The sequence below is a fragment of the Myxocyprinus asiaticus genome, chromosome 3 (genome assembly GCF_019703515.2).
Source record: "Myxocyprinus asiaticus isolate MX2 ecotype Aquarium Trade chromosome 3, UBuf_Myxa_2, whole genome shotgun sequence".
Classification (NCBI taxonomy): Eukaryota; Metazoa; Chordata; class Actinopteri; order Cypriniformes; family Catostomidae; genus Myxocyprinus; species Myxocyprinus asiaticus.
Window position 1 is genome coordinate 76,158 of NC_059346.1, and position 24,990 is coordinate 101,147.

At 37.2% G+C, this 24,990-nt stretch overlaps 1 protein-coding gene across 1 annotated transcript in view; it reads left to right on the plus strand.

Moving 5' to 3' along the window:
• The first annotated feature begins 3,035 nt into the window (after positions 1–3,035).
• tek (TEK tyrosine kinase, endothelial) overlaps positions 3,036–24,990 on the plus strand; it is a 55,592-nt gene continuing 33,637 nt past the window's right edge. Inside the window, exons 1-5 of the mRNA XM_051667271.1 lie at positions 3,036–3,180; positions 21,293–21,595; positions 21,993–22,103; positions 22,641–22,796; positions 23,061–23,192. Of these exons, the coding sequence (XP_051523231.1) occupies positions 3,036–3,180; positions 21,293–21,595; positions 21,993–22,103; positions 22,641–22,796; positions 23,061–23,192 (847 nt within the window). The remainder of the gene's footprint in view (positions 3,181–21,292; positions 21,596–21,992; positions 22,104–22,640; positions 22,797–23,060; positions 23,193–24,990) is intronic.

Below are 24,990 nucleotides of genomic sequence, written 5' to 3' on the forward strand. Positions count from 1 at the left end.
TCTGTTTAATGTGTGTTCAGTTTAATGTGTGTTCAGTGTGTTCTGTTTAATGTGTGTTCAGTGTGTTCTGTTTCATGTGTGTTCAGTGTGTTCTTTTTAATGTGTGTTCAATTTAATGTGTGTTCAGTTTAATGTGTGTTCAGTTTGTTCAGTTGAATGTGTGTTCAGTTTGTTCAGTTGAATGTGTGTTCAGTGTGTTCTGTTTCATGTGTGTTCAGTGTGTTCTTTTTAATGTGTGTTTAATTTAATGTGTGTTCAGTTTAATGTGTGTTCAGTTTGTTCAGTTTAATGTGTGTTCAGTTTGTTCAGTTGAATGTGTGTTCAGTGTGTTCAGTTGAATGTGTGTTCAGTGTGTTCTGTTTCATGTGTGTTCAGTGTGTTCTTTTTAATGTGTGTTCAATTTAATGTGTGTTCAGTTTAATGTGTGTTCGGTTTGTTCAGTTGAATGTGTGTTCAGTTTGTTCAGTTGAATGTGTGTTCAGTGTGTTCTGTTTCATGTGTGTTCAGTGTGTTCTTTTTAATGTGTGTTTAATTTAATGTGTGTTCAGTTTAATGTGTGTTCAGTTTGTTCAGTTTAATGTGTGTTCAGTTTGTTCAGTTGAATGTGTGTTCAGTGTGTTCTGTTTCATGTGTGTTCAGTGTGTTCTTTTTAATGTGTGTTCAATTTAATGTGTGTTCAGTTTAATGTGTGTTCAGTTTGTTCAGTTTAATGTGTGTTCAGTGTGTTCAGTTTAATTTTTGTTCTTTGTGTTTTGTTTAATGTGTGTTCAGTGTGTTCAGTTTAATGTGTGTTCAATTTGTTGTTCAATAATGTGTGTCTTCAGTTTAATGTGTGTTCAGTGTGTTCTGTTTAATTTGTGTTCAGTGTGTTCAATTGTATGTGTGTTCAGTGTGTTCAGTTTAATGTGTGTTCAATTTAATGTGTCTTCAGTTTAATGTGTGTTCAGTGTGTTCAATTTAATGTGTGTTCAGTGTGTTTTGTTTAATGTGTGTTCAGTGTGTTTTGTTTAATGTGTGTTCAGTTTAATTTGTGTTCAGTGTGTTCAGTGTGTTTTGTTTAATGTGTGTTCAGTGTGTTTTGTTTAATGTGTGTTCAGTTTAATGCTAGAACTCATTAGAAAGCAAAAATTCTTCAGATGCTGAGTGACATTATTCTCTCTCATTCACTCACACTCATTCATGTGCACAAAGGAAGTGCGGCAAGCGTCTGTCTAAACAACCGTTCCTTAAACACGTTCCTCTCTGCAGTCAAAGGTCTGTGAGAATATTTTTCCTACAGTGCTGCCTGGAGCGTCCAGATCACAACTGATTTCATCACTACACAATGATCTGATCTCAGTGTTCATAAACTCTTCTGCCTCTTGATAAGTATGATGCATTCGATGATTGAAAATTTCTGTGATATTTAAGACTTGAATATAAGGACACTGCTGTCAGTCATATAGTTTAATGATTTTATTGCTTGTGTTTTTCCTCATGTGTAATTTGCTTTGAATAAAAAGTGTCTGTTTAATTAAATATCTTCAGGCCCATTGTTTATTTGAGACTTTGGCACATCTGTGTGTTAAATGCTGAACATGTCTAGATTCGAGACTACACTAATCCTAAAATTAATCATGAGAAACTTTTACTAGAATTTAAACTTCCACCCACAGGCATCCTGTTAATATCAGACCCCAGACCTCTCAAATCAACAATTCCAATCTGATTGGTTGGTGTTACACAACTTCCTGTAGTCTGGAAGGGGTGCACCAGTCCACTTGGAAACAAAATTGCTTTTTTACAAGGTACCAGGTTGATACAACTAATCAGTGGATTTGACGTTTCATCATTTGACTAACTGAAAATCTTCATGGACAGGCACTGCTGTAAAATATTTTGAATATGTTTTTATTTTATTTTTTCTTCCAAACCAGTTTATTATTTAGGAATCTCCAATTCCAGACAAACTCGCTCCTAAACGAACTGTGACTGTTCACTTTACATGTCGGTCAGATGGTCTCTTCCTGTCTAAGTGTGCGGTGATTGGCTAAATAAACTGCAAACTGGACCAGTCCTTAAGCTGATAGTTGAAATCTGACTATGTGCTTCTTTCTTTTTTGTCTTTTTGATTCTGGAAGAAAGTGGAGTGTAGACAGGAAAGTAGTGGAGTGAGAGGGGGAATGACAATGGGATGTGACCCAGGCCGGACTCAAACCCGGGTCCTTTTGCGCTGCACCTGATGACCTGCAGAGTGAGAAAGTATTGAGTGATTGAAACATGTTCTGGCTCTGTTCTGCCCTCCAGAGTTTATGATCTCGTCTCATGTTTACACCCTCTGCTGTCCCAACTGGTCACTCTTGAATGTAGAAACACTCATACGTGTTCTCACCAGCAGAGAGTGTGTTTGATTTATTTTCACATTTAGACGTGTTTATTCCATGTGCTTCTCTTTTTTCTTCTGCGTAAGAGGAAACTTGAGCACAGTTCAACATTTCAAATCACAACATACATTTCATTTTGATTCTAAAATAAGACATCCATGATCAACTTCATGCTGCTACTAAGTGAAAAGCTGGAGTGGATGTTCCTCGTGGCGTCTGAACACAGACGGGAAAATTCAACAGTTGAGACTCATTGAAGCTCTTGGGATGGGCTGACAACTAAAGTTCAACAAACATTCAGAGAAAGCATTAAAAAGGTCAAAATAAACAAAGGTACTAATTGCATGAAAAGACTTGCATGAAGTCATTGCCTTGATTTTAGAGTTTGATGACTGAAGCCCTTTGTGATAAAAACAGTGCTGTGAAAATAAGAAGTTTTATAATGTCGGATTACCACATTTGATTTATTCTCTCAGTAAATTTTAATGGTGATATGTTTCTCTGAAAGCGAGACCCTCCCTTCAGGAGCTGCAATTAATGACATGCGATTGTTCAGGCTGCGGCCGATCCCATCCTCACAGAGCAGAGAGGAAACAGGAAAAGGAACTTCACCTCCCTGTGCCTGGAAGAGCAGACGAGAGGAGGAGAAAGCGAGAGTTCATTTGTGTCTGAATGGAGGGATGTTTGCGGACGCTCTGTAGAGTCTCTGAGGCTGAACGTTCTTCTCTTCGGATGAACCGGCATCAGCTGTGCGACGCGGCGACCATGAGTCACCTGACCTCTGTCATGCTGTGTCTGATTGGCTTCTTGATCACAGGTTACGCTGTTTTCATTCTCATGCACTCTGCGCTTCACTTATTCTGCTGTTTTAAGAATAATATCTAGGACACAAAATGATTGAGGTGATGTTTATTTTGAAAAGAGATGTTTGTAGTAAAGTATTTTAATAAGTGAGATACTGCAGTAACATGTACTGTAACAAACCATGGCCGATGTGGATATTTGATGTATTAAAACTTCCACAGAGTGCGATTGCAGAAGAAGTATAAGGAGATGGTTTATGCATTGACACACCTGATTTTGGACTGTTTATGATTTAGATAGTTCCGACCGTGTGTGTGTGTGTGTGTGTGTGTGTGTACTATGATCTCTAGTTCTGGGACTCAGGACAGCTCCCAAGCATGTGTGTTTTATAACTGTTTTAACCTTCTATGAGAACCTTTCTTTTTTCTTGCACTGTATATCATGGCACTTGTCCAATTATAATAAACGTAATATTTGTGTAGAGTTCATTGTAGAAGAATGCAGAATCCGGTCATGATAACACAGAAGCGGAAAGTGTACGGTATGATTTAATACTGTAGTGACTCCAGCTTCATAAATATATATCAGTAATGTAAATTTAATGAAATAATCTCTTAAAGCTCCAGCAGCTGCTGGTTTCTTTCTGAGGAATCAAACTGCAGCTTTTCCTTTCGTCTCTGTTAGTTCTCCACACCCGTTCCATACTGCCAACTCTTCACTCCCTTTTGGGCACAAATATTCCCATCACTTCTAATCAGAACATTTAAAACAATGTAACTGGGAGAGTCCACTCTGATATATATGACGTGCATAGAATCGTTTTTTTTTTTTTTTTTTGACAATTTCACATGGACAATGAAATGCATTAGAAATGGCTGTGACTAATTTTACAATACAAAAGGTCTAAAGCTACATCTAATAATTAATCCAAGTTTGACCAGGATCAGATACATTTTTTATCACATGTGAATGTGTACACAAACACCTAATAAGATCACATCATTTCTATTCATTTCATCAGCATTTAACACTATTTCTTTGTGATATTAAAAACAGTTTTGACTGGTTTAGTTGATCTCAGGTCATGTCAGACGTTCTTCTAAGAATATAGACTTTAGATTGCTGGTGTTGTGATGTTTGGGATTTTCTTCAGGACATTCAATCCATCCTGATGTGAATGTTTTAAAGCAGTCATCTTTATATCTGTATTAACATATCAAAGACACAAACCCACTGCTGTACCTGATAAAGCTAAATGGTTTTGAGTACAAACATTAATCTTATAACTTTTGTCTGCCATAGTCTGAAGATTACTGTATCTGACTTCAACAAAAGCTGGAGGAAGAGTGAAAATAGTTCAGTACCAGGTCAAATTGCTCCGGTACCCTCAGGACGTGGTATCGCTGACATTTACCAAGTTTGGTTTCAATGCATTAAAGCGCTGCAAAGATAACAGCAGTTTACGTTAAAATTAAAAATGATGGACAGGCAATTCGGTCAACCTTTAAAAAAGTGGTATCATTAGACTCCTTGTGACATAAAGAATAGAGCAATTATGAAGGTTTATGACTTTAGACCAGTGGTTCACAAACTGAGTGCTGTGAAATCTCTGCTCAGTTTAATATTTTAATTGCCACCTATTAAAAGTACCTGTAAAGGTATAAGCATATTTCTCAATTATTTGGATTTTTTGAGCAGTAGTCACCAAATTTGGCAGGTATAGTCTGATCAGAGTAGCAATGATGCCAATCAAATTATGTTTCTATAAGCAAAGTGTTGTCAAGATATAGCTTAACTTCTGCCTTTGCATCAACTACATCAAATAATAATTATTTGTTCATTTTTCGTGGGCATAATTCTTTACCAGTTGTGAAAATCAAAAATCTACACAGTAATGTGAGGTTTGGCCTGAAGATCATGTGTGCCAAATTTTGTGAAATTGGAAAGACTTGGAGGAGTAAAAAACAGTTAACAATATAATTGTTGAAAAATGAAACCACTGGTTTAGTCAACTCGGGAAAAGAGGAGAAAGCAGTAATAGAATAGATTTATTTTCCTAAACCAGGGGGTTACAAAAGTAATTAAACTTTGAGCTGGTGGTGGCACTAAGAGCCACAAATTAGTCAGAGGATAATTCAGTGCCACCCAATCAGTGTGGCAGATTTTCTGACATACATCTGGAATTATGATCTGTCTCGGGTGATCCGATCACATGTGGTCAGGTGAGACACTTCGCTGTTTACACCTGGTCACCTAAATGCATCTCCTGTGACCACTTGTGTTTGGATTTGGAGGGGAGGGTCTCTGTTTCATGACGACATATATCAATAACTCTGTCAGTGTGTTACTGCATGATATTAAAGCGCAACAAAGTCAGAAAAGACAACGTGAAAAATGGTGCGCTGTCTCTCACAGATGCAGAAATGTAATCTCAAGTCAAGTCATTTTTATTTGTATAGCGCTTTTCACAACACACATCGTTTCAAAGCAGCTTTACAGGAAATCATGCATTAACAGAAAATGAAGCTTGTATTTATAACCCCAGTGAGTAAGCTGAAGGCGACTGTGGCAAGGAACACAAAACTCCATAAGATGTTGATTAATGGAGAAAAATAACCTTGAGAGAAACCAGACTCACTGTGGGGGCCAGTTCCCCTCTGACTAACATCATAAATAATCTAAGCACAAATGCAACATTTAGAGCAAAATAATCAGTTATTTTAGTGTAGTAACTGTATTACATTCACATTTATTAATTTAGCAGAAGCTTTTATCCAAAGCGACTTATAAAATGTGGAAGGATACAATTCAATTATATCACAAAAGTACGAGCCAAGACAGAAATTAGAGTGCAGACTGAACTTTAGATGTGTGTGCTGATCATCTGTGTCTCTGCATATTTGATATCAGACACACTAAAGAAGATCCGTGAAGCTCTCGTGATTGTGTATGTATCCACTTTTTGAAATTTTCCGATCTTAAGGTTATTTTGTTTTAAACCGCTCGTAAACGGCAAAGTTTAAACTCTTGTTTTAGCACAGCTGTTGATTGACAGGTGAGGGGTGGAGCTTCAATGCTGCCGGGACGCATACAGGACGAATTAGTGTTTACATCTCAAATGTGATGTGGACACATGCGTTTTAGACCACATTCGTATGTTGTTTATCATTTTAGACCCCGTTTAAACCTGGATTTAGCGCTGATCACTTGTGATTGGATCATCAAAACGCATCTTAATACCAGGTGTAAACGGGCCATAGACTTTCACTACAGACATTTAGTGATTTACATTTAGTCATTTAGCAGATGGAGAAAGAAGATGCTGAAAACTTAACTAACTGAGAAACTGTCTGTCCATCTTTTTCTCTCTCTAATCATTAGTAGAACAATAATATCAGTGTTTTACTAAATACACCCAAAGAGAAGAAAAATACATCATTCATCTGGACAGCTTTTATTTGTTGCCTGTTTAAAACCCATACACCATTCACACCCTTCACACACACACACACATGCACACACACACTTTATCTGCCCTAATTATCTTCGGTCTTATTTATGGCATGTAAATCTGGGAGTTCACTTGTTAAGTCTATAAAAGCTCGAAAGTCATGGAAAAGCATGTAATTTTTTCCTTGTCAAAATAAGTTTGACTCATAACTGTGCTGGTGAGAGAAAGAGAGAGAGAGAGAGCAAAAGAGTTAGAGAGAGAGAGAGAGAGAGAGAATTTTGAATTTTAACACTCCTTTATTAAAACATTTTTAACATTTTTTTAAAACAATCACATTATGACAACAGAAACAAAAATCCTAACTCCCCTTATACAGAGACCTCCAGCAGCCCCTAGGGGATGAGTCTGGCCCAAATAGATCTAGCCATTTTGATTCCTTCTGCTTCTTTAGGGAGGCATGATGAGACACTTTCACACATGTTACATACATTGCTTTCTTAGAGGTTTCCTCAAACTTTGTTAGTTCTGGAGTTCTGAAATTGAGAATCGAGTCCTCCTTTGGTTGTTCCTCAATAGCAGCAAAAACCTTTATCTCTGGAAAAAAAAGGTAGCCTTCCTCCTCCAGCGGAGATATCTTGTTGGCCTCAGAAACTTGTCTAAGGACCGAAGGTAAAAAAGAATACATTTCATTAAGTACCATCTTCATGAACCTGACAGACTTAATGCCCGTCAGGCAACACATCTCCTCAGGACTTTTCCAGGTTTCACCAGCTCTCAGATCTGATATTTTGGTACAACAAGCTTTTGCCATTATAGTCCTTAAACTCTTAAGGTTTAACACCTTAGCTTCTATCTGGGGATTACTGAAAAGTGGTTCAAGTTTTATCCAGTCTCCAAGATTTGAAAAGTCTTTCTCCAATTTAAAAGTGGATCTCCATGCTTTTAAAACTGACTGATAGAAAAACAAAGTGCCACTCAAATCCAAGTCTGTCAGCCTTATTAAAAAGAACTGCATGTCATATTTAAAAATGTCCACTTTTTGCAGCAAAGCGCAGGCTTTATCAGTCCAATTTGATCCTCTAGGATATAGCAGTCTCTGTGCAGCTTGAAGTCTGAAGGTCATGAGTCGGCTTTGTACATCTATTAATCCGTGTCCACCTTCATGAATAGGCAAAAAAAGCACAGCCGCCTTTGTCCAATGACATCCAGACCAAAAAAAAATCAATTAGTCTCTTTTGTATCTCATGAACAACATCCTCTGGTGGATTAAGCACAGTCATTTTATGCCAGAGCATGGAAGCAACTAGATTATTGGCAACCAAAACCCATCCCCTATATGATAGCTGAGGTAGCATCCAGTTCCATCTAGACAACTTGGCACATACCTTTTCCACCATACCCTACAGTTCTTTCCCTGATACCCCTCCTTTCCTAAATGGACACCAAGAATTTTTAGCCCTTCACTACCCCATTCAACTCCAGCTGGAAGTACAGGGAGATTTCTCTCTTGCCAGCTCCCTATAATAAAACCTTCACTTTTTTTCCCAATTGACTTTTGCATATGAGGCCTTTTCATAGATTTTTAAACTTTCTTTTAACACTCTTACATCATTATCATTTTTTATAAAAACAGTTATATCATCAGCATATACAGATATATTAACAGGTCTGTTTTCAAATCCTTTAATTAAAAAAACAATTTCTTCCTTAACTGACAAAACAAGGGTTCAATTGCCAGAGAATATAGTTGCCCTGATAAAGGACAACCTTGTCTAATGCCCCTATGTATTAAAACTGGCCGACTAAGCCCACCTCCTACCTTTAACATGGCCGATGCCCCAGCATATAAAAGTTTTATCCCTGATATGAATTTTTTTTCCAATTCCAAAAGCTTTAAGAGTACTGAACAAATAAAAATGATCAACTCTATCAAAAGCCGTTTCTTGGTCAATAGAAAGTATACCCAAATCTTGATCATCCATACATGCTAAATCAATTAAATCTCTTAATAAAAAAAGATTGTCCATTATAGTTCTGTTGGGTACACAGTAGGTCTGGCTTTTGTGTACTACATACCCAAGGTATTGCTTTAGTCTATTTGAAAAACACTTTGCAAGAATCTTATAGTCTGTGCATAATAAAGCAACTGGTCTCCAGTTCTTTAAAAGTCCAAGGTCACCCTTCTTGGGCAGCAAAGACAATATAGCTCTTTTACAACTTGTTGGTAATTCCTTTTTTTCAAAAGAAACTTTAAAAACCTCTAACAGGTCTTCTTTAAATAAGTGCCAGAAATGTTTATAAAATTCTGCAGGAAGTCCATTAATACCAGGGGCCCGACCAACAGAAAGTTGTTGAACTGCTTTTGACAATTCCTGTATTTGTGTCTCAGAGTCCAATTTCTTTTGCTGTTCAGCACTCAATTTAGGCAAATCCTTAAGTAAAAAGTCCATACTAGGGCCATCACACTCTTGTGCTCCAAACAGTTCATTATAAAAGTCCTTTGCAAGTATCCGCATCACTTTTGGATCAGATGTCAAAGTTCCATTAGTTCGTTTCAGATGTAGCATCTGTTTTCTCTCCGATTCTTTTCTTTCTAGACTAAAAAAGAAAGAACTAGGAGTGTCCATGTCCTGCAACAAGGAAAACCAGGCTCTGACTAAAGCTCCTTTTGCATGTTCATGGAGAACCTAAAGCATTCTTTTTTTTCTTCAACATTCCCAAATCTGCTAAATTATTGTTACTTACACTCATTTCAAGTTGTTCAATGTCTCTTTCAAGTTCTCTAATACTTTTTTAAACAAACTATTATTGTGAGCAGTATAATTTTGACAGAACATTCTTATTTGGGTTTTCCCCACCTCCCACCATTGTACAATATCATCATATTCACTTTTCTGTTCTCTCCATTCATGCCACAATAAAACAAACTTTTCACAAAAAACTACATCATGCAATAATTTAACATTAAAATGCCAATAAAAACTAGAGCATTGTGATTTTTTTCAAACTTATTTCAAATAAACACAAATGATGATCAGAAAAACCATTCGGAGAAATAATAGATTTTAAAACACTATTATTCCTGTTTCTACTAATATAAAACCTATCTAACCTAGCTGAACTAATATGTGCATTGGATGCTTTAACCCAGGTGTACTGTCTTGCCTTTGGATGCTGTTCTCTCCATACCTCAAATAAATCATAATCTCTAATAATATTACTTAAAACATTTACTGAGGGAGGGCAGGGTTCCTCTCCATTTCTATCTAAAGTAAAATCTAGGGTACAATTCCAGTCACCACCTAAAATTAAAAAAGCATTCTTATCAAATTGCTTTAAACCATCTTGTACTTTATTAAAAAACCTAGTTCTCTCTGCTCCAATATTTGGAGCATAGGATATTAACAAGTACAAACAATTGGCCCATTATATCAACTTGAACAGCTAAACACCGTCCTCTTTCTATCTCACAAGAAGAAACAACAGTCATATTTAAATTTTTCCCAAATAAAATAGCAACACCCCCACTTATATTAGAGCCATGACTAAAAAAGATATTTCCTTCCCACAACATTTTCCAGTCTATTTCATTTTTCATGTCACTATGAGTTTCTTGTAAAAAAAAATAATATTAATGTTCTTAGTCTGAATATATTCTGATAAAACTGCCCTTTTATTTCTATCCCTCCCTCCATTAATATTAATTCTTCCTAATTTTAAGCTCTCCATGAAAAGAGGGAAAAGAAAAAGAACAAGAAGAGAGAAGGAAAACAATCTAAGACAAGACAGAAGATTTACCCCTTGTGACATTAACATGGTTTGGTTAGTCTTTTGGTTGAGGTTTTCCCTCTCCGTAAGTTTGTGACAATTTTCTTCAATCTAAACCGTTTCCTTCTACTAAGCTCATCAAACCCCACAGACTTCTGTATTTTTCCCACTGAAATCAAAAACGTATTGATGTCTGGGAAAAACTTTCGCACTTCAACTGTTCTGCCAAATGTTTCATCTAAGAAATCATTAATTTCTTTTTCAGTGTGCAGCTGTTCATCTCCACACTGAGAAGGGATGTCCGACATTTCAGAAATGTTATCATCATCACCTATCTCTTCCATACCATCCCTAGTTCCTGTCTCCTCTATCTGTGAAAGAGAAGACTGTTCTGCACTTGTATTACCCCCACTAATAGTTTCTAAAGTACACATGACTTCAGAGGCTTCAGATTCAACACAAGCAGCCTCTATCACTTCACTATTATCCTCCACCACTACACCTGCTGAACTATCCTCCACCACTACACCTGTTGAACTATCCTCCACCACTACACCTGTTGGACTATCCTCCACCACTACACCTGCTGAACTATCCTCCACCACTACACCTGTTGAACTATCCTCCACCACTACACCTGCTGAACTTTCCTCCACCACTACACCTGCTGAACTTTCCTCCACCACTACACCTGTTGAACTTTCCTCCACCACTACACCTGCTGAACTTTCCTCCACCACTACACCTGCTGAACTTTCCTCCACCACAACACCTGTTGAACTATCCTCCACCACAACACATGTTGAACTATCCTCCACCACTACACCTGTTGAACTATCCTCCACCACTACACCTGCTGAACTATCCTCCACCACTACACCTGTTGAACTATCCTCCACCACTACACCTGCTGAACTTTCCTCCACCACTACACCTGCTGAACTTTCCTCCACCACTACACCTGTTGGACTATCCTCCACCACTACACCTGCTGAACTATCCTCCACCACTACACCTGTTGAACTATCCTCCACCACTACACCTGCTGAACTTTCCTCCACCACTACACCTGCTGAACTATCCTCCACCACTACACCTGCTGAACTTTCCTCCACCACAACACCTGTTGAACTATCCTCCACCACTACACCTGCTGAACTTTCCACACTTTCCTGCACAACCACACCTTGTACATTCTCATTTTTGGTTACATTTTGATCTTCCCTTGTTTCCTCCACTATTGGCACTACTGTTTTCATTCCGTTTGTATTCATATTATTCTCAGTTTGCGTTTTGTGTGGACAAGCAAATTTCTTGTGTCCAATATCTCCACACTCGAAACATTTCAGACTACCAGTACTCACATAAATCATGTAGGATTTCCCTTCATGCTGAACACAGAAAGAGATATCCAGAGATTGCGATTCCAAGAACATAAACACCTGGCGTCTAAATGAAAACACGTGCTTTAACGCTTGATTTTTACAACCGAGTGGAATAATTTTTATTCCGCTAGCAAGTTTTCCAAATCTCAGCAATTCACACTCAATATCACTGTTAGATATGAACGGCGGGATATTGGAAATAGTAACAATCGTTGAGAGTGAGACAAGCGGTGAAATAACAGAAAAATGCCACTTACCCACATGCCGCTCTCAATCAGCTGACTAAACAAACCGCAATCCTTCAAAAAGATCAGGCCTTGTTCATTCTTGAGGCCGAGGTGATATTCTCAAAGCCAATCTGTTCACCCACAGCCACGAGCACATCTTCCACAGATGCACCGGCATCAGGCACACACCTGACTCCATGACAGAGTGAAAGAGAAGAATTCCACTCACTCGGGTGAGCTTCCATCTCTACACCCCGCCATGAGGTCGGAAAACAAACAAACAAACAAGCAAGCAAACAAACAAACAAACACACACACAAAATAAATAAATAAATAAATAAATAAATAAAATAAATAACAAACCAACCCAAAAAAGAAAGAGGAAGAAAAAAGAAAAAAAAAGTCGCTCTTCTCACCCGTAAAACGCTCACACGCTCACACACCCAACAATCCCAACATGCAAAGCAAGAGAGAGAGAGAGATAGAGAGAGATAGAGAGAGAGAGAGAGACCGAGAGAGAAAGAGAGAGAGAGAGACAGAGAGAGAGAGACAGAGAGCGAGAGAGATAGAATGAGAGAGAGACAGAAAGAGCGAGAGAGAGACAGAGAGAAAGAGACAGAGAGAGAGAGAGAGAGAGAGAGGTTACCTGAGAGTGACAAATACTTCTCTCTCTCTTTCTTCTGGTTCAGTTTGTGATGTTCATTCCATTAATGAGTAAAGTAACGGACAAAACAATGTCACTCTCTAGGTCTTCTGTTTTTAATAAATAATACATCACAAATAACCCATACTACATTCAAAACATTATAATATACCAACTAATCCACTTTCCTGCAACAATAAAAACATGCAGGTTTAAAATATTGAGCCAAAAGTTCTGTGTGTGACATTTCAGTCTTCTATGAGTCACACGTCGTCTTGTGGTATGAATCCCCAGGTCAGAGTTCACCAGAAAGTTTAAGACGCTGCGGGACATGAAATTTCTTCACGAGCTTGTGCTTCTGGTGTCCCGTATTCAGATGCAATTGAATGGAGTGACAGTCCAGTGTGAACGAGCCTTTAATGATGTGGGTTAATTAGTGTTTGCAGGTTTTTCAGGTTACTCAGAGATTTTTAAAAGCCTCCATTTATGTGTCTTCAATTGATGAGAACGTTTTTGAGTTTGAAAACAAGTTGTGGTTCTTTTGATTGTTTTACCAGAAATTGTGCTGTGACAGTTGAAGGAATAAGTGATTATTGAGAGAGTGATTTTGTGTTTGAAGGACAAAAGTGGAAAGAACAATTTTGTTTTTATCCCATTTTGAGCTCTGTTGAATCTCTTGAAGATTTTCTCATTTGAGAAACACAGACACTCACACACACTCACACACACACACACACACACACACACACACACACACACACTCTCCTACAGTCATGTTACACCTCTTCTGCTACATGAGTCTGTCCATCTGATGAGATAACAAACAATAACAACTTCAACAGGTTGACCGGAAACTGTTTATCGTACAAATATATTTATCTCTTGGCAGAATTACAGGTTTGTTTTTGTGTAAGAACTCTCCCTTCCAAATACGACCTCCACACCCACAACATTAGATTAAACTCAGCTCATGTGTAGGGGCTCCATGAACTGCTGTGTTAAATAAGGGACCTTCAGGATTCGGGTGGAGAACTCCTGCTCTAATCTGATTGGACAAACAACATTACAGGTGTCACATGGTTGGCCTATCAAACACCTCAGCTGTGTCCGAATGCTTTGATCCCTCACAGTTAGTCAGTGACTTCACAGGTAGCGATTTCGATATGAAGGCACCTTGTAAGGACGCTGGTTTTATACAGCTGCTCAAGGCTTCGTGACATCATGTCTAACGATCTAAAAAATATTTCAAGTTAGCTTTAGAGATAGCCAAGGAAATATTTAGAAGCAATGCTTATTTTTCGCTAGAAATTTAGTAGTTGAAAAACGGGACATTTATAAACTACTTACTGCTTTCAACCGCTCCATCATACACACACGCACAGGACTTTGTGATATCAAAGGCAGTGAAGATATTATCTATGCTGTCTTCAAAAACTGAGCAGATGAAGGGTTCTCAGTTGACAGGATGGAACACAAACACTGGATTCAGACATACCTTGATGCATACCTACTAGGCTTGGAATCGATGCCTTTTTCACGCATCAATAATCAGAACATTTTCCCAATGATTATCGATATACAGTTGCATCAGATGTTCGTATTTGGATCAAAAGGAGGAAGTGGGAGACGGCTTTATTGAACCTTCAGCGAAACTTCAGCGTTAATTTCCACACTCTGAATGCATCTCAAACAAAAATAACACTTTTCAGCGGCCAACGTAAAACTGCTGCTTTTCAGCCAGACAGTGAAGCTTCCATAACACACACAATGTGCTCAGGTTCAGCTCTCCCTCTTTCAGAGGACTGGGCCATCTTTTATCTCCCCCTGACTCTCACTGTGAACATAGAAACTGTAATTAGCCACAATTCATCTCAGGTGGATGTCCTTACCGCTTTCTCCCCAGATGGGCGCTCGTCCACGCCCTCACCTCCACAACAGTATATTGTATTTTTTCAGATATGAATAGGGCTACTCGTTGCACAATAGTCTTTGTCTTTTCAAACATGTTTCTCAACACAGTTTTGATAAAGTGACAGTGGCAGGGTAAATTAAAGGTCAAACTGGACTAAAATTAGGAACGATTATTTTCTATGATGGTACACACCGGTGCCGTCACTCAAAATTCTGCAACACCATGGAGCTCAACTCGCATTGTTTTCCATTAAAGTCAACCCAAATCATTTATCAAAGGACAAAGATTATTTACTCTAGCCATCACTGAAAGATATTGTGTATATGCCTTTTTCATATAGCCTACACAGTGTATTTTCAGTTACAAGTATATATTTTTGCAGTTTTCCCTCACAAAAAACTGCCCCATTGAGCAATAACTATGTGCAATACACAGTTTAGTCTTTTCATATTATCCAACACATCCTACCTCTTCTGCCATTACATTCCCTTGCACTGTACATAACCGATTTGTATATGTACATTGTACTTACATATATATATATATATATATATATATATATATATATATATATATATATATATATATATATAGTGTGTGTGTGTGTGTGTGTGTCTTATTGTGTATTTCTATATATACTTTTATTTTCTATTTGCTTTTTATTTTTATTCTATTTTTATTATCTCTGTCTTGTTGTTGTATTGTTTGTGCACTGGAAGCTTCTGTCACCAAGACAAATTCCTTGAATGTGTAAGAATACTTGACAATAAAGCTCATTCTGATTCTGACAGCTTGAATGAAACATATTCAATGCTACATACAGAGAAATCGCATCGTTCAGTTTGCACAGTTACACCAGTTTCATACACTAACCTGCACACTCATCAATGTCACTTGGTTCATTTTTGAAGTACAAAAAACCTAACGTTTGTGTGTATGGTGACTAGATTCACAACTGCCACCTGCTGCATTGACGTGTCCTGTGTAATGTGATATGTGTGCCTGCCTTGTCATACCCACAACGGCTTCAGTAAATGTTATATCACTCCCTTGTGGTCTCCCAAAGCCATTACATCAGACTGCATTAAATGGAAGGCCAATATATTGATGCCTCAAAAACACATCGATATTTTATGACATGCCTGCTACTTACCTCTGTATACAGCCTCCAAAGGCATCACTTTTCAGCTGACACAACCCAAATGAAGAATGAAAGATTTATCACAATTATCACCTGCAGTGTTAATCTTGTCAATGAAATCACTGACGAAAACACTCATTGCCGCAGATTTTTTTTAATTTCGTCAACACTAACAAAGATGAAAAAGGCGCATCATGACGATAATTAAACAATTTTATTAAAGGGGTCATGAATTGAGAAATAAAAATGTCCTTGATCTTTTGACATATAAGAGGTCATAGTACTATAAAAACATACCATAAGTTTCAGAACTCAAAACATATTTGTTAGTCCAAAAAAAGGCTTTATTGAAACCAATGTTCCTAAACGGCTCGTTTTCTACTTCCTCGTCTGTATTACGTAATAGAGATGAATACTTCAGCGCAAGTCTGCCTCTGCATAAACAGGTCAACGCCTACTTCTTGATCATCACCTCTTTGGCCCGCCCACAGGTTTGCGGTTAAGGCGGCACAGAAGGGATAAACACACGGATTATTGGAGCAACAAGAGGCTCGAGATGCCTGCAAAGATTTCAAAACATTGTGCAGTGCCATGTTGTGGAAAAATAGACTCTTTGCATTTGATTCTTAATGATCCTAACATGAGGAAAGAGTGGCTGACATTTATTTTTTATTTATTTTTTTATTTTTTCAAGAACCAGTAATTTAGTGAAGGTCACTGGACATAATGTAGACACTGTATTTCACAGCTATACTATACATCGGCAGTGTTTAGTAATTTGTAATTAACATTTTTTTATTAAATCTTACAATGATAAAGAAAAGCAAAAACATATATATATATATATATATATATATATATATATAATCAACATTTAAACCCAACAACCACCCCTCCTCCTCCTAATCCCCAACCCCGCCCCCCAACAAACATCCCCATGGTCACACATGAGTAAATATACAGAAAAAAAAGCAAACACACAAACAAAAATATATATAATAATCATACTCAATTAAAACTATATCTCTCTCTCCAACACCCCACCCCGAGAGCCCTCTAAAATCTCAAAATAAGTGCCCTATTTCTGAACAAACAAATCTAAGTTACCCGTCTTCCAAATTACACCTCTTCAAAAGCCGCCACCCTCCCCATCTCCGTGCACCTCTCCCGAAATGGGGGCACTCCAGCTGACCTACAACTAGAGGTCTTCACGGGTCCAAAGATTTATGCCCGAACCCAAAGAGACCCGGAAATGTACAACCCGAACCGGACCCTTCTATTATTTGAAAGCTTGGACCCGTACCCATGCAGAACCGAGAAATGCCCGAACCGGACCCGTCTATTATTTGAAAGCTGGGACCCGGACCCAACTGAGAGACACAGACTCGATCGTCACAGCTGATTGCTATTAACAAGTTAATTTAAAAGTTTTGATAACAACGGGTCCTGGGTCGGGTTTCGGGTCTTCAGGTTATAGTGGACCCATGAAGACCTCTACCTCCAACCCCTCAAAATAATCTGCCTGGCAATCATCACACAGGTCAGAACCCAATTCTCTATGTGACTATTCCCCACATCAATGACCGCCCCATCGCCCAAAACACAGAGTCTGGGGCAAAACAAAACCCGAGTGCCCACCATGTCACACACAAAGCTCTGAACCTTCAACCAGAATTCCTGGATCTCAACACACCAGGCTGACGTTTATTTTTAATGAAGTCCCGGATCACGTCAGTAAGACAGTGTTTGTTCGCTTCATTTTACTGTGCATTCTTTTTCAAACAAGACACAGTTCGACGCAGGCATTGCAGAGACTTAAATTAAAAGTTGGTGCAGTGCCAACTATATTGGACCCGACAGAAATGTCCCAACAGACAAGTGTGAGTATCCATGTTAATTCTATTGCTTCATATGTTACAGACTGTTAGATATGTACTATTACTGAGTTTTCACCAAAATTTCTGAATATAAGAAGTATTCATGTGAAACTATTCGCTGGATTTATGTTGTTTAGTTTTCTTTTCATTTGATCCTAGTGATTTCAGTCGAACACGTAATAGTTTTAATGTGTGCTTCGTGTATCTTGTCGCATCCGGCTTTCAATAATAATTGCCCATAGCATGTTATTGTTTTACTTGAATATTGCCTTCAGAGTGTCACAGATGCACCTAAAGAGTATTGATAGCAATCTATTTAGACAGTCTCTTTCCTTTTTAATGAAAACACGACTCATTGTAATGAACAACATATGCATTTGTCACTACACTGAATATATGAAGAACGACAGTGCGGCAAACACCGTTAAGTTTAATCTTGTATACGTTTACATGCTGCACCGTAAGTATATCCTTTGACAGTTATAAATGTGCTAGCACAAAGTATTTAAACTTTAGTTGGCACTGTCATGCGTTACAAAGCATTTATAAAACACGGAAATGTTTCACCGTTGGAAAATGCCACAACTATGTAACAAGATAAACACTGTTATGTTGCGTCTTTGTTTAACCCTCTGGGGTCTGAGGCTGTTTTGGGAAGTTTTTACATGCCTTGACATTTATGCTTTTCTCAGTTGCTTAAAAACATATTAATGGCTAAAGTCTGATAACACTGTATTCAGCACAAACTGGGCTACAATACTATGTGAACAACATGTATGAACATGTTTGTATTTTTGAGAAAATAACGTTTATGTGTGGTTTTACATAAGTCACTGAAATAAGTCCATATAACACATACTAAACATTTGTTCACAAGACTTTTGAGAACTGGATCTTGTAGCCTAGAGTTTTTGCTACGAAATGATGTGAAAACCATCCTGATCACTCATTCATACAAAACAATATAGTCATTTAACTTTTGTAAGACACTTTTAGTGTTAGAAAGGCCATATGCGAGGAGGCGTGGATGATCATGAATATTGATGTGATTCACACCTGAGGAGACAAAGACCCCTCCCCTGAGAGAGAATGAATGTGAGGAGACTTAATGATTGAATGTATTATATGACTATACATTTTCTTTACATAAAGACTTTACTTAAAAACTTTAGACCTACACTACCGTTTAAAAGTTTATAGGTCTGTAAGATTTTTTAATGTTTTTAAAAGAAGTCTCTTCTGCTCACCAAGGCTGCATTTATTTGATCCAAAATACAGCAAAAACAGAGATATTGTGAAATATTTTTACAATTTAAAATAGCTGATTTCTATTTGAATATATTGTCAAATGCAATTTATTCCTGTGATCAAAGCTGAATTTTCAGCATCATTACTGCAGTCTTCAGTGTCACATGATCTTCAGAAATCATTCTAATATGCTGATTTTCTAATATGGGCATATTTACAGCACATTTTACACATTTACACCCGAACAGATATTTACTAGCACAAGCTTCGTTGATGATAATGAGGCAGCAAAAACACTAGTTAAAATATAATCTAAACATTCATATTATTTTTATATCATATTACATATCATATTTATATCATACAATATACAATTTAAATACCTGCTTTAGCCGAAACAACATTTAAATTTAACTAAAACTTGCCTATTAGGACATATTTCACATTTCAATACACTGAATCCTGACTGGCAAGTCTGGAAATAGTTCAACTAGTAAAATATGTCCATGTTTATATAAAATAGCATGTCAACTAATGTACGTAAAACTAAATGACTTACTCATCCGGAATTGTATCCTCGGCTGGATCAAGTCGCTCTTCAAAATGCAAACGTTCCTCGTCGGATTCCCGCTCTTCTTCTGAGGAAAATGCGAACTCTTCCTCACTATCCAGGAGCTTCCTCACCTGTGTAGCGTGCCATCTTCCAAACGCGCAGAACAGTGAATGAACATGATGTTTTTTAAGGCATTGTTGGGGGCGTTCACCATTTGCATTGATCGTCTCAGCACATTAGCGTATGAATAGCGCCCTCTGCTGGTGGGTGGGATCACATTTGCGATAATGAGCTGAACCAGGAGAAACTGTACATAACTGTGTTTCATACAGATTACATTGCAGGAGAATATGTGTTTTAAATTTGAATTATTTTATGTAAAAGTAGACATTTTAAGCTTTCTTTAGACATATGTTTCATGTTTGTGTGATAAGTATTTGCGGAGTTTCAGTTCATTTTTGTGACATGTTTCTGAAAGATGTTCGCGGAGACAGAGACGGCTGAAAGCACACCCTGTTTACTTTCTTATTTTACAAAAGCACAAGGTTTTGTTGTTATTGTGAGTGTACACAAATAAAAGTAGACCCTTTATAGTTTCTAATGATGTCTTACACTTATCTGTATGCCCAAAAATGTATTTTAAGTTGTTTATGCTGTTATGAGGAAAAAATCCAGAAGGATGCCGTCGACACCAGAGAGTTAAATGAGAATAAAAAGTAATATCTATTACACAAATAGACAAGGAATAAATATAAATATAGAGTGATTACTTTCCACACTGTTACAGACTGCAGTATTCGTGATGTTTGTGGAGGGGGTTCATCTCCTTCAGATTCGGGATCAGACTCTGGCTCAAACATGTATGGCTGAATTCCTCCGGTTGCCATTTTTAACCATCCAAACTTTTCAAAACAATTCCACATGTGCATGGGCGGGGGCATTGGCACTTATTTCATATGCAAAGATGTTACCCAATCATAGCAGTGGGCATTTACATTGAAGTCTTAAAGGAGACATGACCCGAAAATTGAGCTTTTTAATCAGAGGGCCAAAAACAGGATTGTAACAGTTCAAGGATGGGCAAGGAGGAGGAGGGAACCGGCTGAACAGTAAATATTATGTTTAAATGTCAAACTAGATTTCTCAGATTGAACACCGGCAAAATGAACCACTTCTAAACAGAGTAAATACCTCAAACGCATCCTAATTATACATGAAATTAATCACTGTATGTAATATAACAGCTTACATCTGCACAGAGAAGTAGCAAATACTTCAGACTATTCATTATGATTTTTCACAAGGACAGTAAGTATATTTATATGTTTGATTAAAATGTTTTTAATCTTTTTTTATGTTTGAATATTTGATTAATGTTTGGTCTGTTACAGTTTGACAATATTTGTATTTTTATTTATTTATTTTTTATTTTATTTATTTTATTTTTTTCAATTTTGCACATTATCATCTACTAAAATATTTTATTTTCACTGACTAAAATGAAAGAATATGATATGACTAAATATTGACTATTTTTAAAGGACATTTTTGTCAAAAAACTGAAAAAATGAACACTAGGTAAAGCTGAGCAGCAGATGGAGAGAAAATGTCCACTGGATCATAGAATTAACAGCACACAGCTGTTTTATAAGTGTTTGTGTCTGTTTTAACATGAGCTCAGTTTCTTTACATGACATACTAACACACATGTTTATCTCAGGAATCAGCGTCACTGTCATATAAAGAAAACTGTTCCTTCAAGTACCTGAACTTCTTCGTTTTGTCCTTTTGTTAGCAGGGAACAATAATGAATTTGTATTTTTGTAGAGAATGAAAAGCTGTGAGTGTTGCGATCATGAACTGTGATATTTATATTCACTCTGAAGTGACGTGTTGTCACGTGTCTTGTCATTTTTGCAGGTGACGCTCTTCACATCTCAGATGTGACTCTGATCAATCCAGACCCGGTCGTGTCTTCAGCCAACTCGCCATCACTCGTGTGTGTGAGCAGCGACTGGACAAGTTCTGGTACCGGTTCTCTGAGTTTGGGTCACGAGTGTCCGGATCACGAAGCTCATATCCTGAACGCTGAGACGGACCGAAGCCGCCAGTCTGCCGCTAAAGTCACGTGGATGTCACGCAATCACACGTTTGGTACTTTTTTCTGTCAAGTTAAAAACTCAAATGGAAGTAAAATCTACACATACAAGATGCTCAATGAAGGTAATAAGTTTCTTCTTTTGCTTTTTGAATGCAAATACTTTAATCAGACAGTAAATAAAAAAGAGAAAAAATTACAGACAAAATAAAATGAATGTTGATGGTCATTAAGAGTGCTGGTTTATAAACCTTTTAATCCTGTTTTTATATGTATTTGTTAGGTTTCACATGGAATAAGTACTTCATGAAAAATTTCAATGTTAAATTAGCCACTCCTTTAACCCTCTTATTAAAATTATTTACAGTTATTAATTTAAATTGTAGTTGAGCACAAACAGATGGGTTAATGTTGAAATTGTGACTTCATTTGTACTGGCTGAGCTGAAATTGTGATTGTTTATTCAAATTTGTAATAACTCAAATACTAATTTTATTTGATTTTTCTTTATTTTTTTTTTAGCTTCATTCCTGCCTGAATTAATGACAGTCACTGTTAATGAAGGCGATGATGTCAACATCTCTTACACCAGAAAGACACATTTACCAGAGGACACGGTTATCTTTAAAAATGGTGTGAGGACACAGTTTAGTTCAGCCAAAGATGAAAAATCTCATCATTTACTCAAACTCATGTTGTTCCAAATCTGTGTGATTTCTTTCTTCTGTGGGGCACAAAAGGAGATGTTAGACTGTAGTTTCAGTCACTATTCTATTTCACTGCATCTTTTTTCATACAATGAAAGTGACAGAATGACATTCAGGTTTGGAACGACATGAGTTTGAGTAAATGATGACAGCATTTTTATTTTCTTTTTTTTTTATAGTAAACTATTCCTTTAACTCTGAACAGATGAAGTAACATAATTTTTGTAAAAGTGCATATGGAACAACTTGTTTATTGTAAAGTTCCTTTAGAAAACACTCTTTATAAAAATACACTTTATTATTATTAATTATTGTATATTTAATTTACTAAGACTCAGTTTTAAGGTTTTCATTTCCAAAAAGGATCCCCTTCAAGTGCAGTTAAACAGTTGTTCTCCTGAAAATCCACAAGCATATTTTTCAACAATATCAATATCATTGTAGTTTTTTTTTGTTTTTGCAGGAAAATTTGAACACTCATCACCCAAAGAGGACATTATGGACGTCATTCATTACCCCATAACTAATGCGACAGCACACATTCATGCTGGCATTTATACCATCATTTATATTTCTGGTGCTCCGTTCAGTTCTGCAATAACACGACTGATAGTCAGAAGTATGAACAACAATTCATCTTCTTTTAAACACTACTGAACACACACTCATTATGATATTTTAAATGATTTATTCTTCTCTTTGTTATGCATTTTGTTTGCTGATATCCTTCATTTGATAGTATATTAGTTTATTTGAAGGTTTATTAAACATTTGTGAAAGCAATTTTGTACTTGCTACATTTTTATCGACTATTGGTTTTATGTGTAAACAAAACTCAGTTGTAAACTCAAGTTGTATAAAGGTTATTTATTGTTGTTAACAGGTTGTAAGGCTGGGTTATGGGGAGTGAATTGTACAAACTCATGTCCACCGTGTGTTAACGGAGGCGTGTGTCATGATGGAACGGGAGAATGTATCTGTCCTCCGGGATTCAAAGGAGCCACGTGTGAAATCGGTAACGCTTCTTATTCTTTTCATGTATACTGAAAAACCTCCCGTTCATTAGAGCGAACATACTGTCTTTATGCAGCTGGAGAATTCATATGAAAGGAGGTGGTTATACTTTCAGTTAAATTCTGTAAGATTTTCAACATTCTATTGGATAAATAATGAGTCTTAATATATATTGTTTTGTGCCGTCTGGGGCTGAAATAATGTCTATAAATTTAACATAAATATGGCCACAAATGTTTGAGATTTGACAGGTCAATCGTTCAGTTAGACATTACTGGTCTGGTGCTCAATGTCATGACACAAGATGCTCATTAGTAAAAGAAATGTAATGCTTTTATTTCTATTAATGTTTACAATCTAATAATCCATTTTTGTATTTTTTATTATTATATTAAAATATGAAAACAGGGTTGACAAGATTAAGATTATTCCCCACTAACAAACAAAACAAAACATAAGATGTGATACAAAGGAGGAAATAGTTCAAGAGTTCAAGGATAATAATGCCCCAGATTTTTGATTTATGTAATTTATTGAGATTATTTTAATAAGAGATTGTTGTGATGGTATCAGGGTTGATTAATAACCTGGGGACACAACAAGTCTTTTTAAATATTGCATTGCTGAAGTCTGCAAAAATAGACATTAGTAGTATTTCTTAATTTTTGTTTTCAAAATGTGTTTTGATTCAACTATTCAGTGAAGTTATGATTTGCAGAAGTGTTAATGAGAGATGTTTTCAGAAGAGTAGTGTGTTGTGTGATGTACAGTGTGTTGTGTGATGTACAGTGTGTGTTGTGTGTTGTACAGTGTGTGTTGCGTGATGTACAGTGTGTGTTGTGTGTTATACAGTGTGTGTTGTGTGATGTACAGTGTGTGTTGTGTGTTGTACAGTGTGTGTTGTGTGATGTACAGTGTGTGTTGTGTGTTGTACAGTGTGTGTTGTGTGTTGTACAGTGTGTGTTGTGTGATGTACAGTGTCTGTTGTGTGTTGTACAGCGTGTGTTGCGTGATGCACAGTGTGTGTTGTGTGATGTACAGTGTGTGTTGTGTGTTGTATAGTGTGTGTTGTACAGTGTGTGTTGTGTGATGTACAGTGTGTGTTGTACAGTGTGTGTTGTGTGATGTACAGTGTGTGTTGTACAGTGTGTGATGTACAGTGTGTTGTGTGATGTACAGTGTGTTGTGTGATGTACAGTGTGTGTTGTGTGTTGTACAGTGTGTGTTGCGTGATGTACAGTGTGTGTTGTGTGTTATACAGTGTGTGTTGTGTGATGTACAGTGTGTGTTGTGTGTTGTACAGTGTGTGTTTTGTGATGTACAGTGTGTGTTGTGTGATGTACAGTGTGTGTTGTGTGTTGTACAGTGTGTGTTGTGTGTTGTACAGTGTGTGTTGTGTGATGTACAGTGTCTGTTGTGTGTTGTACAGCGTGTGTTGCGTGATGCACAGTGTGTGTTGTGTGATGTACAGTGTGTGTTGTGTGTTGTATAGTGTGTGTTGTACAGTGTGTGTTGTGTGATGTACAGTGTGTGTTGTACAGTGTGTGATGTACAGTGTGTGTTGTGTGATGTACAGTGTGTGTTGTGTGATGTACAGTGTGTGTTGTGTGTTGTGCAGTGTGTGTTTTGTGATGTACAGTGTGTGTTGTGTGTGGTACAGTGTGTGTTGTACAGTGTGTGTTGTGTGATGTACAGTGTGTGTTTTGTGATGTACAGTGTGTGTTGTGTGATGTACAGTGTGTGTTGTGTGTTGTACAGTGTGTAATGTGTGTTGTACAGTGTGTGTTGTGTGATGTACA